This window comes from Misgurnus anguillicaudatus, chromosome 2 (assembly GCF_027580225.2).
Source record: "Misgurnus anguillicaudatus chromosome 2, ASM2758022v2, whole genome shotgun sequence".
NCBI classification, from domain to species: domain Eukaryota; kingdom Metazoa; phylum Chordata; class Actinopteri; order Cypriniformes; family Cobitidae; genus Misgurnus; species Misgurnus anguillicaudatus.
In genome coordinates this window covers 16,680,687-16,694,439 of record NC_073338.2, presented here as the reverse complement: position 1 = coordinate 16,694,439, position 13,753 = coordinate 16,680,687, and the positions used below count along the sequence as shown (strand labels likewise).

General features: G+C 34.7%; 2 protein-coding genes and 2 long non-coding RNA genes across 4 annotated transcripts in view; 1 reads left to right on the top strand and 3 right to left on the bottom strand.

Annotated features, from left to right (window-relative positions):
• The window catches only part of LOC129441882 (uncharacterized), a 429,034-nt gene that overhangs the window by 297,456 nt on the left and 117,825 nt on the right, over nt 1–13,753 (top strand). The gene's annotated exons all lie outside the window — the stretch shown is intronic.
• On the bottom strand, nt 4,090–8,433 carry LOC141369007 (uncharacterized). The gene is made up of 8 exons (XM_073873968.1): nt 8,158–8,433; nt 7,972–8,041; nt 6,870–6,962; nt 6,574–6,693; nt 5,801–5,969; nt 5,587–5,708; nt 5,415–5,460; nt 4,090–4,936 (listed from the first exon to the last, which is right to left on the bottom strand). The coding sequence occupies exons 5-8, from the start codon at nt 5,939–5,941 to the stop codon at nt 4,643–4,645; spliced, it is 603 nt and encodes a 200-aa protein (XP_073730069.1). The 5' UTR covers nt 5,942–5,969; nt 6,574–6,693; nt 6,870–6,962; nt 7,972–8,041; nt 8,158–8,433; the 3' UTR covers nt 4,090–4,642.
• Nucleotides 10,499–11,533, bottom strand: LOC129438788 (uncharacterized). Its single transcript, XR_008642752.2, has 2 exons — nt 11,448–11,533; nt 10,499–10,661 (listed from the first exon to the last, which is right to left on the bottom strand). It is a non-coding gene; the product is annotated as an uncharacterized lncRNA (long non-coding RNA).
• Nucleotides 12,246–13,600, bottom strand: LOC141369016 (uncharacterized). Its single transcript, XR_012372492.1, has 2 exons — nt 13,398–13,600; nt 12,246–12,934 (listed from the first exon to the last, which is right to left on the bottom strand). It is a non-coding gene; the product is annotated as an uncharacterized lncRNA (long non-coding RNA).

The following is a 13,753-nucleotide window of genomic DNA, read 5'->3' as shown; positions in this document are numbered from 1 at the left end:
ATCTGGACTTTTAATTTCATGTAAGCGCTTCACAGTGGTGGTATGAACCTAAATAATAAGTTGGATGTGACACCTCAAATCAACTGAGAAATTGAGACAATACTACATGCTCTACAAAATTAATTCACAGACTTTACATATGTGGAATTACTTTGATAAACGTTCAGTAAAGTTGTAAGATCCACATGTGAGTTTTGTTTATAACAAATTTTCTTTGCAACAAATAACATGCTTTAGCAAACACTCTTAGAAAGACCAAACACTACTATAAAAAGTCAAGGAGTCGGGCTACCCAACTGAAGGAGTCACTGATCGTCATTATGGTGACAGAAGATTTTCAATAAAACGTCAGCATATACATCTCTGTTAATTAAAGAGAGAGAGAGAAAGAGAGAGAGAGAGAGAGAGAGAGAGACAGCATTTAAGGTGGAACTTTTTCTATGCAGGACTATGTTTTTGAACACACATTCATATATAAAGATAACATGATTTTAACAGCTTAACAAAATATTCTACAAAAATACACGTGATGTTTATGTTTTTTTGACTCAGAACTCATAGACCACATTTGTATAAAATATTTTTGTTTTGATTTCCCGAACCCCTTTTGGATGTCTACCTGACGTCCAAGAGGGGTCATAGTCAGACGTCCAGATACTGAACCAGATCTGCACGTTGTATAGACATACAGATAAGGGCCTGGACCAACCGACCTAATATAGACATGATCTGCACGTCGTGCGGACGTCTCATGTTTAGTGGGAAGAATGTTACCCATGCAGTATTTTATAAAGGCAACATACTGCATAGTACCCAGATAGCAAGCACATGTGGGCCACTTCAGGCAAAGATGTGGCACTGCTGGTCTTCTTATGGCCCGATCAAGGGATGTGAACCTAAAGTGGCTCACATGTAAAATAGCAAAAATGGGCCACATATATCAATCACATGGGGGCCTTTTAAGGCAAAGATGCTGTGCCCATGGCAACATGTCATCTGAATATGAACCAAAAGTGGCCCATCTGACAAATAGTGAATATGGCCCAAATATCAAACAACAAATATGGGCCACCTTTGGCAAAAATGCTGCACAACAGACACGGCCTAATCTTGGAATAAACCAAATGTGGCCCACACATGTTGCAGCAAATGTGGCCCAGCTCTTTACAAACGTTTCTGGGCCAGTTTAGGCAAAGATATGGCACGGTAAGAACCGGCTCATGTGGGTTTGTGTCTAAAGTGGCCCACATGTGTTGCAGCAAATGTGGCCCAGTTCTTTTAAAACATATCCGGCCCGGTTTTGGCAAACATGTGGCACAGTAAGCACCGGCTCATGTGGGTGTGAGTCTGAAGTGGCCCATATATAATGCTATAAATGTGGCCCAGCTGTATAAAGATGCATCAGGGCAAGTTTTGGCAAAGATATGGCACAGTAAGCACCGGCTCATGTGTGTGTCTGAAGGGTAACACTTTATTTTAAGGTGTCCTTAATACAGTGTAACCACCTCACCAAGCACTTAGTAGCAGACGGTGCAACTACATGCAACTAGATGTACCCAACATGCAACTAAGCCATGGAACAGCATGTACTCACAGATTGCAATTATGCACATGCAACAAGCTGCAACCGCTACACACATGCAACAGGTCGAGTCCGCCACAAAGCCAACCACTGGTGCAACAAAAAGGTCCTGCCACATATGTGTCACAATGCAATCACATTGAAAGTACTTTGTGTAGTACTATGTAATAACAAGTACCTACATATGTTACTAGTTACATAGTTCACAGTTTAAATACATGCATTAGCTTGTAAATTACATTTAAATAACATACTATTACACAGGGATAAGCTACGTAAAATAAAGTGTATCAAGAGTGTACTTAAGTGTACTTCATGTGTATCTACATACCTTATTCATCTGTAACGTAGTTTGAATCAACTCACTAGTTCACAGTTTAATTACATAAATTAGCTTCTTAATTACATTTAAATTACATAATATTACACGGAGATAAGCTACTTAAAATAAAGTGTATCAAGAGTGTACTTAAGTGTACTTCATGTGTATCTACATACCTTATCCATCAGTAACGTAGTTTGAATCGACTCACTAGTTCATGGTTTAAATACATGAATTAGCTTCTGAATTACATTTAAATTACATAATATTACACGGGGATAAGCTACGTAAAATAAAGTGTATCAAAAGTGTACTTAAGTGTACTTCATGTGTATCTACATACCTTATCCATCTGTAACAAAGTTTGAATCGACTCACTAGTTCAAAGTTTAATTACACGAATTAGCTTCTTAATTACATTTAAATTACATACTATTACACGGGGATAAGCTACGTAAAATAAAGTGTATCTAGAGTGTACTTAAGTGTACTTCATGTGTATCTACATACCTTATTAATCTGTAACGTAGTTTGAATAGACTCACTAGTTCATGGTTTAAATACATGAATTAGCTTCTGAATTACATTTAAATTACATAATATTACACGGGGATAAGCTACGTAAAATAAAGTGTATCTAGTTTGTACTTAAGTTTGAAACGACTTACTAGTTCACTGTTAATTACATGCATTAGCTTCTTAATTACATTTAAATTACATTATATTACACAGGGATAAGCTACGTAAAATAAAGTGTTTCAAGAGTGTACTTAAGTGTACTTCATGTGTACCTACATACCTTATCCATTTGTAACATAGTTTGAATCAACTCACTAGTTCAGAGTTTAATTACATGAATTAGCTTCTTAATTACATTTAAATTACATAATATTAAACGGTGATAAGCTACGTAAAATAAAGTGTATCAAGAGTGTACTTAAGTGTACTTCATGTGTATCTACATACCTTATCCATCTGTAACGTAGTTTGAATCGACTCACTAATTCATGGTTTAAATACATGAATTAGCTTCTTAATTACATTTAAATTACATACTATTACACGGGGATAAGCTACGTAAAATAAAGTGTATCAAAAGTGTACTTAAGTGTACTTAAGTTTGAAACGACTTACTAGTTCACTGTTAATTACATGCATTAGCTTCTTAATTACATTTAAATTACATTATATTACACAGGGATAAGCTACGTAAAATAAAGTGTATCAAGAGTGTACTTAAGTGTACTTCATGTGTACCTACATACCTTATCCATTTGTAACATAGTTTGAATCAACTCACTAGTTCAGAGTTTAATTACATGAATTAGCTTCTTAATTACATTTAAATTACATAATATTAAACGATGATAAGCTACGTAAAATAAAGTGTATCTAGAGTGTACTTAAGTGTACTTCATAAAAAATTGAATGCTAAAAATATTTAATTTTGATATACTTCAGTATACTTGCGCTCACACTAATGACCAGTATACACAGCAAATTTTAAAGTGTTAAAATCACACTGGGAGTGTGAAAATTAACACTTTTCCAGAGTTTATATGAGTCCACACTAAATCGAGTTAAATTTACACTTTAAAAAGTGTTAATTTTTTTACACTCACAAAATGTTAAAAATAACACTATGAGTGTTCACAGTTAACACCATTGATGAGTTTCATTTACACCAAGTGAGTGCTACAACCACACTAGTTGTGTCAAAAGTTTAACACTACAGGAGTTCTTTTTAAACTAATTTAGTGTTCACATAACACTAAGAGAGTTATTTTTTAAACTAATGTAGTGTTCACATAACACCAAGGGAGTTTTTTTTAAACTAATTTAGTGTTCACGTAACACTAAGAGAGTTATTTTTTAAACTAATGTAGTGTTCACATAACACCAAGGGAGTTTTTTTAAACTAATTTAGTGTTCACGTAACACTAAGAGCGTTATTTTTTTAAACTAATGTAGTGTTCACATAACACCAGGGGAGTTTTTTAAAACTAATATAGTGTTCACATAACACCAAACAAGTTATTTATTTACTAATATAGTGTTCTCATAACACAAAGGTTTTTTAAAAAACTAATGTAGTGTTCATACATCCCCATATTTAGGTATTTAAATGCAATCTACACTTGGTTCAACTAAATACATTAAATTAAAGAACAGCCAACACAATGTATCAGTTTGAAATTTATATTTTAGCTCAAACTAACATCTCAAACTAACATACATACAGCCAACACAATGTATCAGTTTGAAATGTATATTTTAGCTCAAACTAACATACATGAGGGAACAACATATTCACCATCTGACCCATATGGACTCTGTAGATCAAAAGGCCTGAAGAACTTCAAATTGCTGGCTTTGACAAGTTCATTCAACCCACAGTACCTCTGAACTTTAAATGCATGGCAATGCTCCGAGAAATGCTCCGTTACAAGTTTGTTAACAATAAAATACACAGTGTCATTGATTAAAAGTATTCTCTGAATCTGACTGAAAATGGGGATTTCATTCTCAATTTCATTACACACAATCAGGTCTTGTCTATATTCTGTCCCATCTAATTTAAGACTGACTGTGCAGGATTTTGTAGCATTTCTTGTGCACATAACAGCTTAAACTTTAAAGAAGGATAAAAACTGTGCGTGACTCTCAAGTGAGATATCAAAGTGTGGCTACTTGAATGCAAACTTTGACCACAAAAACACCTCAACATTTAACCTAGTTTAAAAGCTTTGCACGTAACTCCTTTTCTCGGGGAGACTCACTAGAAAGTCCAACATCGATGTTGTAGATTGTAGTCTGTTGACAAGGGCTTCCTCGTATGACAGTTTGAAAACGTAGTGGACTTTGAAGAGTTCATCTATAGCACTCAAGAAACTGGTTCCAGCACAGGGGATGAGATGTTTGTCCACAACCACATAGAAGTTGTCGATTCTGCTCTTAATCCTTCCTAATCCAAGCAGGTATGGCTGGTGGCTCTGCCTGCCACTGTGATGGTCTTCAATACTGGTGCAGGACTGAAAAAGCAACCCCAACAATAAAAATCAGATTTAACAAACTAAAAAAAACACATTACAGTGTGTAATGATGAATCCAGGCAACCTTGTGCTGAACCAAATCATAAATAAGAAATGACTAATATCTCAAATTCAATGTGACCCTGTATGTAAATCCAGGCCAAAGTCTCAATCTAATTATGAGATTAGGAGCTTTAAAGTTTGATTTCAGTCATTGATTTTTCATTGATTTTAATCTTTGACATGATCCTAGTCAATATAAAAGATACATGTTATATTTTCACAAACTGTTCTATACAATATGTAAGAATTTTATTTGGACAACAGTAACTCACAAACAAATGACTTTAGCTGGGTTTTTACAGACTGAGTCACATATGTGCAGAATAAAACCAGTTAATCACCAAATATTTCACCCCCCCCCCCCAAATAAACGTGCTGATACACCCTCAGGCCATCCAAAATATAAGTGACTTACGTTCTTTATCAGAACAAATGATGAATTTAACAAGGAAATCCCAGCTCTGCAAGTCAATACAATGCCCAAAAACATATTTAGACAGTGTCACATTATGGTATCGAAAAACCATAGTTCTACTAGTAGAAACAAACACATTCACAAAGATTTGCAACAGTATTATGAGTTTTACCTTGTGGAAATGCACAAGTCTATCAACAGCCTCTGTTGCACTGATCTTGGTCTTCTTCCTTCCCGAAGAAGGTGGCAAGAGATGCAACAGTAGCAGGATGGATGACATGTCACTGTCCCAATCTAAACAAGTGGATATTATGTGTTTAGTTCTCACAAAAACACAAAAAATCAGGGCAAATCTGAAGCTATAACATCCTCAAAATGATGCTAACCATTTTCAGATCCTTCTCCCACTGCTGCATTGAGAAGACATTGAATTTCTGCTGTCGAAGTAAGAGACCTGGCTTCATTGATGATCTTGTGCTTGAATGCTGTCTCCCACCTCTCAAGCAACTTGTTGGATGTTTCAGCATTGAACAGAAGAGCAAAGTCCTGATTTATCTAATATTGAAGCATATTTCAAGACAAATATGAGAAAAGCAGGACTCAAAATGGATTGTGTGTGCATGTGATAATTTTGATAGACTATGAAATAAAAACCAAGAAAAATTTCCAAAAGATGTTTGATATTGTTTGAGACAGTAATTATGAGGCTAATTACCCAAGTGAAAAAATTACACTATCTACTTGAATTGCTCTATTTTCACATACTAATTTTGTACTTAATATACTTAAAATTCTTCTTTAGTACTTAGGATAATTTTAAGAACATCTAAGTGTACTTATCTGTGCTATTTTGAGATGACATTAAAATTAACTAAAATGTATTACATATATTTAGGTACCACTTGTAGTAAATTTAAACCCATCTTTGTATGCAGAGATTGCTTGTTAAAATCACATTTTAGTTAATGTTTATCGTGTCTCAAAATAGCACACTTAGATGCTATCTTAAGTACTAAATCATTTTTAGTGTATTATGTACAAAATTAATGTGCGAAAATAGAGCACTTTAAGTGCATTATGACATGTACTACTTTTTCACCTGGGTACTCTCTGTATGACTGTCTGTACGCCATGCAAGAGCAAAAATGTAAAAGCTTACAGTAAAACATATCTAGACTGGCTTGAATCAATTCTTGGAAGACATCCTCCTCCACATTGGTGTCAGTGTCTTCAAAGACTTGAAGAGATGTAGTTCTTGTAAATCCAAATTTGTTTTTAACTGAAAAATACAATAACAATAATTTTAATTTATTTTCATATTTAAGTCAAACATTTAAGGCAAATAGCACATTTGAAACCTAAAGATAAGACCTGTAGACTTCTGATATCATCAATCATTGAAATGCCTCAATAGCTGCTATATATATATATTTAAATAAGCACACCTAAACCTACCTTCAGTAAGAAAATCCTGGAATGTAAAATCGTCAAGCAATTTTACCCATTTCTTCACACCTTTACACTGAACTTTAACCAGCATGACGAAAGCTGTTGGAAAAAATAAGTAACATTAGAAAGTCTCGTGCTGTTAAAATCTACAGAAAGCAGCAGCTACAATTATATCAGTCATTGTCATTAACTTTGACTAATAGCTTAGTAAATGTTAATGCAATTACAAATATTACATTTAAGTAAATCTAAAGCAACTTAATCTCATGTTAATGCGGTGCAAACCTGCAGATCTTACCACGTGCACGTGAGGCACACGCCATGTGAGCGAACGTAAAAGGTGATGTGAAGTGATGTGCAGACCGTGCGGCGCATGATATCACAGTACCGCGAGAGTGTATCCCTCTCGCGGCACTTTGATGTCATACGCCGAACGGTCTGCGCACCATAACTAGTCAGGATATATAAAGTTAAACAAAACGCTTTTCACAGCAGATTCTTGCTGGGTTAATAAGACAAACCTAACGAATACCTAAAGTATGTTGGTTTTAGTCGAGAGCAGTATAACGAACAGGTCAATCCACTAAAAAACACACTTTACATTCGGCTGAACCCCCTTATAATGTACTAACATTACTGATATAGATATAGCGTATATATATATAGCGTAACGTTATAGCACACACTATCAGTTGTTTTCTTTTGTACGTAACACAGTTAACTTAATCCAGCAATCTTACCTCGCAGTTTATGTCTCGTCTGTACGCTGTTTCTATGGCAGCGGAGGATCGGATTGTAGGCACCAATCAAAATATCAAATACGTATTTATCAGTGGCCACAGCCAAATTACATTAATAATCGACCCAAAAATAATCGTGTGTCGCCAGCTTTATCTGATATTTTCCCTGCACTGAGTATGAGTGTGACCACGAAATGTTTCAGCTCCACGTGACCATAGTTAATGACCCGTGCTGTTAAAGTATACATTTAAAACGGGAAAATTGGGCGTTTAATTAAACTGTTGCCGCTAATTTAAACAGTCATATATTTTTGGTGGTGGAAGCAATACACGATTGTACTAAAAGTAGTCAATTTTGTTACCCTTACCTTAATTTGCCAGAGCTATCCAAACATACACACAGCTTCCCTCGGTTCCTGTCGTTATTTGACGTGTTACCTACAAGAAAATTATTTTAGTACTCTTAAAATGTCTTTAAGCTTATAAATATTATTTAAAAAATGATTAGAAATGTACTAGGACAAATCAGAAAGTTTATGGAATAAAATAATTACCTGTTAGAACACTTTCTCCATGTGCTTGTCCGCCATTAATCAGAAAGGAAGTAACGTGCGAAGACCGGAAATTGAATATACTCTCTACTAGTGTGGTTTAAGGTCAACTCATGGTAATTACACTAACTCTGACCATTGATTTACACTGCAAGTGTTTAAGTCGTTTAAATTAACACCAGAATCAACACTTTTTAACTCTGGTAAATTAACACCGGAAAAACAACTCCAAACAACACTGGATATTTTGCTGTGTATTTAAAGTGTGCTATTGATTAGTTAGTGCTATTTCGGAACAACACATTTTTTACTTCATATATTTTACTTTAAGTGTATTTGGTGCACAGTAAAATCCCCAGTGTTAAATTAACACTGCTCGGTGTTTATATAATCCACACCAAGACTGGTGTTAAAAAAACACTAAATCAGTGTTAAAGTTAATAAGATAATGAAGTGATTGAGTCATTAATAGTGAACACCTGCTGGTCATTCCGTGTCAAATCAACTAAATTTTGGAATTGTTCCTGTCTTAAAATGTTTATTTTGTTGACTCTTTCTCTGGAGAAAGTAATACTAAAATGAGGAAGAAAGCCAAATTATTAAATGCAATAGATGAAATCACCATAGTTAAATGAACACTATCATCATCTCTGTTTGAAAACTAAAATCACAACTTGCTTGCAGAGTTACATGGATGATAGGTTGAACTTCTAAAGAACTGCTGAAAATCTGGTTAATAAAGTAAGTCACCATTGCTCCGATTAGTGTTTCCTTTAGTTGGGTACCTGGGTCTTGAAGTTTGGTGTTAGTTTTCTTCTGCTATTTGTGGCAGTGTGTTTATAAAACACCTCTGTTAAAGCAGAGGAAGATGAGAGAAATGAAGTCTAAAGCTCATACTATGTTAATTAGTATGAAAGTATAAGTCCTGGGATTCAATGATATCATAAAAAAGTAATCACTAAATGTAAGTGTTTTATTTATGTTCTGCCAACCCTGTGAAGCTCCCATGAAATCCAACAGTGCTGTAAAAGTCCACATACCCTGAAGAGTTAAATATTGTTTACCCAAATCTAATCCGTGGTGTAAGTCAGACACACTGAGACATCAACAATCAGCCTATAAAACACAATCATGGTGACAATCAACAACAAAGCTTCATGCCGCAATGCATGCTGGGTACCAGGATTGTAGAAAACTCATTCATAAATCCCATCATGCATTGCAACATGACAAAAATTTAGCAACTTTCTTACCATTTACTGTCACCATTGTTGAGATTTGTATCAGAAATCATGAAGTCTCTCTTAAGCAAAAAACAACAAACAACAACAACAACACCAAAAAACACACTAAAGCATTACGGCAGTCTCATTCAATACAATGTCATTTGCATAGAGCTTTTCTATAATTAATTTGTGATTAAATGTTTCAATGATTTGTAGAGTAGAATATAATAAAAATAAACTGAGAAGGTCTGAAAGGTTTTCCCCTTACATGAAGCAATGAACAAGTGGTCTTACTAAAACATTGTTGCTATTGCTAAAAGAGGAGAGTTAGATCAGTGAAAGGTCAAGGGACAAATGCCTAACTAAAGGAAACACTAATCACAGTAATGGTGACTTCAAATGAACTCATAACAAACACAAACTTAAGATTTAATGTGATACATTTTGTGATAAATGTCTATTTGACTTGTGAGACATCGCGTCAGAAAGAAGATTTGTCTACTAAATCACGTGTGTGGATACTGGAATAGTTGAACACTTGTATTTTGTTCTGACAGCTGTTTAGAAGTTAAACTTATCCAATTAGAAAATAACTCAGCAAGTTGTCTTTTTATTTTCAAACAGAGATGCTGATAGAGAGGCAAGCGTGAAAGCTTTTGGAGGAATACACCCAACAGTATTCATTTATTGCATTTGATAGTTTGTCCTTCTTTATTATTTTGGTATTTTCTCCAGAAAACGAGTCATCAAAATAAAAATTTAGAGACAGGAAAATGTCCAAAATGTAATTGATTTGAATGACCAGCAGGTGTTCACCATTGGTGTCTTAATCATCACTTCATTATCTCATTAACTTTAACACTGATTCAGAGTTATATTTTTAACACCAGTCTTTTTTAACACCGATCTTGGTGTGGATTATATAAACACCAAATAGTGTTGATTTAACACTGATAGAGTTAATTTAACACTGGAGATTTTCCTGTGTAGTTAACTTAAAGAGTGCTATTTTGGGAATAGATGACTTCAGCTGATAACATATCCAAAATTATTTTTTTGAAATAAATGTTTCCAATTAAATAAAAGCTGATTAAAACAGTCAAAAAAAATGTTATAAATATATTTAAATATGTTTATTCACAGCATTCATAGTGTACACTATTTGCGTAAAAATGGAACAATTACTCATTGAAGAATGCCAAGATGATTCAGAGTTTTCAACATCTTTCTCACGCAAAATCAACTTTAGTCTGGCAGGTTTTGATTCAGCCTAATAGTAGTCTGAAAAAGAGAGACAATAAGCTCAATTAACAAGTGTTTAATTTTAAGACATTGCATTTATTTAAGACTTACTGTTTTAAATCTATAGTTTACTGGCTAAAGAGAACAATGGCAACTGAGCAGAAAGTATATTTTTACGTAACTTGAGCTTGACTAGAATGTCCTCATATATAAAGAACTCTTCATTAAAATAACTTCCAAAAGTAGGCATATGAACATACTCAATTACCCCAAAAAGTAACATTAACATTTCTTTAGACTCACAGTATTCACATTAGATTATCATTTCACATTAGATTATCTTTTGTCTTTTAAAGATTCTTTTAGAAACCATAAATTGTCTATTTAAGCACTAAGTTAATTATATGCTCAAAACAACCTCAACATCATATGAGTTATTTTCTGTCATATTTCTTTACTTTTGTTTCATACGCAAACATATGATCTCATTTACAATTCAATTATTAACACTATCACCATGGCAACATTCACTTGAAACAAAATGGCGGACACCCGCGAACTCCGTGTGCATTACTGAACTCACGGTACTGTCAAATAGTTGTTTACCATCAAAATTCAAGTAACAACATAATTGCATTTTTTCTCTCTGTGAAATAGCAATCTTTGTTTTTAAAAGGAACTTTCAAGATAGTTACTTCAGTTCGTATTACATTCACGAGTACTTAAAATACAGTTTTGTTGTTCAAAACTCACTCAAAACGTTAAACACTAATGACAACCATTCAAAGACACCTTTAACTTGTTATATACTCGAATTAATCTTACCTGCAAAGAATATTAAACAAGATAGATTAATTTCTCCCGGAGCATCTCGAATCACTGTTTTCTGCTCTCTGCATTAACTTGTGTATTCACCTTATTCCGCCACGCCCCTTTTTAATTCTTCGCTCTTCCGCATTTTGTCAACAGACTTCCGCTGCTAATATGGCACAGTGCATTCTGTGGTTAGTTTGGTGGTTAGAAGATTGTTTGTAGTTCACTATAACTTTAGCGAAATGACAAATATCGCTACTGCTGTAAATGTTTTAAATTAGGAGCACGGTTAAAACTTCATACGACGCTCGGATAGTCTTATATTGTCTCGTGGTTAGACGATATGAAGCGGCCGCGGCAAGTAACCTATGGGACATATTTAATTACCTCATCCTGTCAGGAGTTGATGGAGCAGCATTGAAAATTATTAAAAGTATGTCTACCAATATTTACACAGTGATTTCGTCTTTTTTAAAGCAAATGTGCACCTTAGCCAGTCCAATAACTGTTTCGTTTTATGTGGTACCATGATAGAACTCATTTGCAAACTTGCCAACACTTATTCCTTCAAATCAGCAGACTTAAATCCTTTTAAGTGGAATCTACAAAGCTCACATATGGTTTAAGAAATTCCTTACACATAATATCTGATCACACTGTAAAGGTTTATATAACTGCATGACAGGTAACAGCTGATCACATAGTAAAGGTTTAATATAACTGCACAACATCTGATCACATTGTAAAGGTTTAATATAGTTGCACAACATCTGATCACGTTGTAAAGGTTTAATATAAATGCACAACATCTGATCACACTGTAAATGTTTAATATCACTGCATGACATCTGATCACATATGAAGGTTTAATGTAACTTTACAACAGGAAAAGCAAAACCACCCTGCAATAAATTAAGACACAGCTTTATCGGAGTCATCAGGAGCTGATCCCAAGTGTTTATCTGGAAGCTGTTGGTGTATGTACTGGTAAAGTGCTTGGCGACTGTGTAATGGATGCAATATCAACCCTCTGTAAAGCTGAACCAAAGATGGTTGTTTCTCAGCAGAGATATGTACATTTGTGCCAGCTCAACACATTGAAGCAGTTTCTCGGACAGGGTTTACAGGACTAGGCCTTAATTATATTAGGACATTTTAGTTTTTACAAACAAACCCTACAAAAAAACAAGACTGGTGCGCATCTTGTGACAAAACAATGGCACTTATATATGTTGAGGTATGTCAGTAAAAGGTGTTTTTAAATTATTGTAGCTCAAATATGCATTTTAGCCTGGTACCAGGATAAGCCCTGTCAGGGAAACTGCACCATTGTTTTCCCATATCAGATGTAGGTTGCTTCAGGTTGAGTTGTGATTTTAAAGTGTAGTTGTGGTCAGAGACGGATGGATCCTCCCATTGTGTTTCTGCATCACAGTTTAGGAACATGTTGATTGTATCATCCTCACAGTTGTCCACTGCATCACTACACATCAATGCATCTGTGAAAACAATATAACCATAAACAGCTTTATGTTAGTATTTAAAATAAACTTGCATCATGAGAATTAATATATAAATGGCACACATACTTAAACAGAACAGTGTGTAAGAGAGAGATGCATTAAAAAGAGATGGTAACATTAAACACACAACCTCTAACTTCAGTGTTAAATAATACGTTGTTTAATAGGTCATTATCAATATCTGAATGAGGAATGAACTGACATTCTACCATCTGAAATCTCAGTAACTTGTGGGAATCACGTGGGCTACTGTAAGAATGCAATGTACTATAATATCTCGTTGTACTATCGTAAATATAAAAATATAGGTGGACAATTAAAACCATTCAAATAGTTGCATTTTATAAACTAACGTTACTGATCTTAAGTGTATTTGTAGAACGGACTTCACAAATCTAACTTTAGGCGAACGAGCACAAAGTTAGCTAAGATAGCTTACCTGAAACTGGCCACCTTTTCAACACCCGGCGTGGTCTAAAGTTACCGGAACATCGTAGTCGAACCATTACTTGGGATAAGGGTGTTCCTCAGTTGGCTTAAAATTGGTAAGAAAGAAACATAAAAGCGCTCGAGTGAGCTTTTAAAGCTTAACGCGTCGCCTTTAGTCACTGCCTCAGCTGCTCATCGTCTATGCGGCCGGAAGAACGTTGACAAAATGAGCGAAATGGCGCCGCCCTTGTTGTCGTGAAAAATAAGGTGAATATAAGCGCTACTACTACTAAGCAGACCTATGCGAGAGCTCCCCCTAGCTGTCTGTATGATGTAGACCGCCTATGCACACACATACAAATATAT

Coding starts and splice junctions, on each gene's coding strand:
- LOC141369007 (XM_073873968.1), bottom strand. CDS start 5,941: ATGCTGAAACATCCAACAAGTTGCTTGAGAGGTGGGAGACAGCATTCA. Junction 5,709..5,800: donor GGGAGAAGGATCTGAAAATG/GTTAGCATCATT, acceptor CCACTTGTTTAG/ATTGGGACAGTGACATGTCA. Junction 4,937..5,414: donor CATTTGTTCTGATAAAGAAC/GTAAGTCACTTA, acceptor TTGCTTTTTCAG/TCCTGCACCAGTATTGAAGA.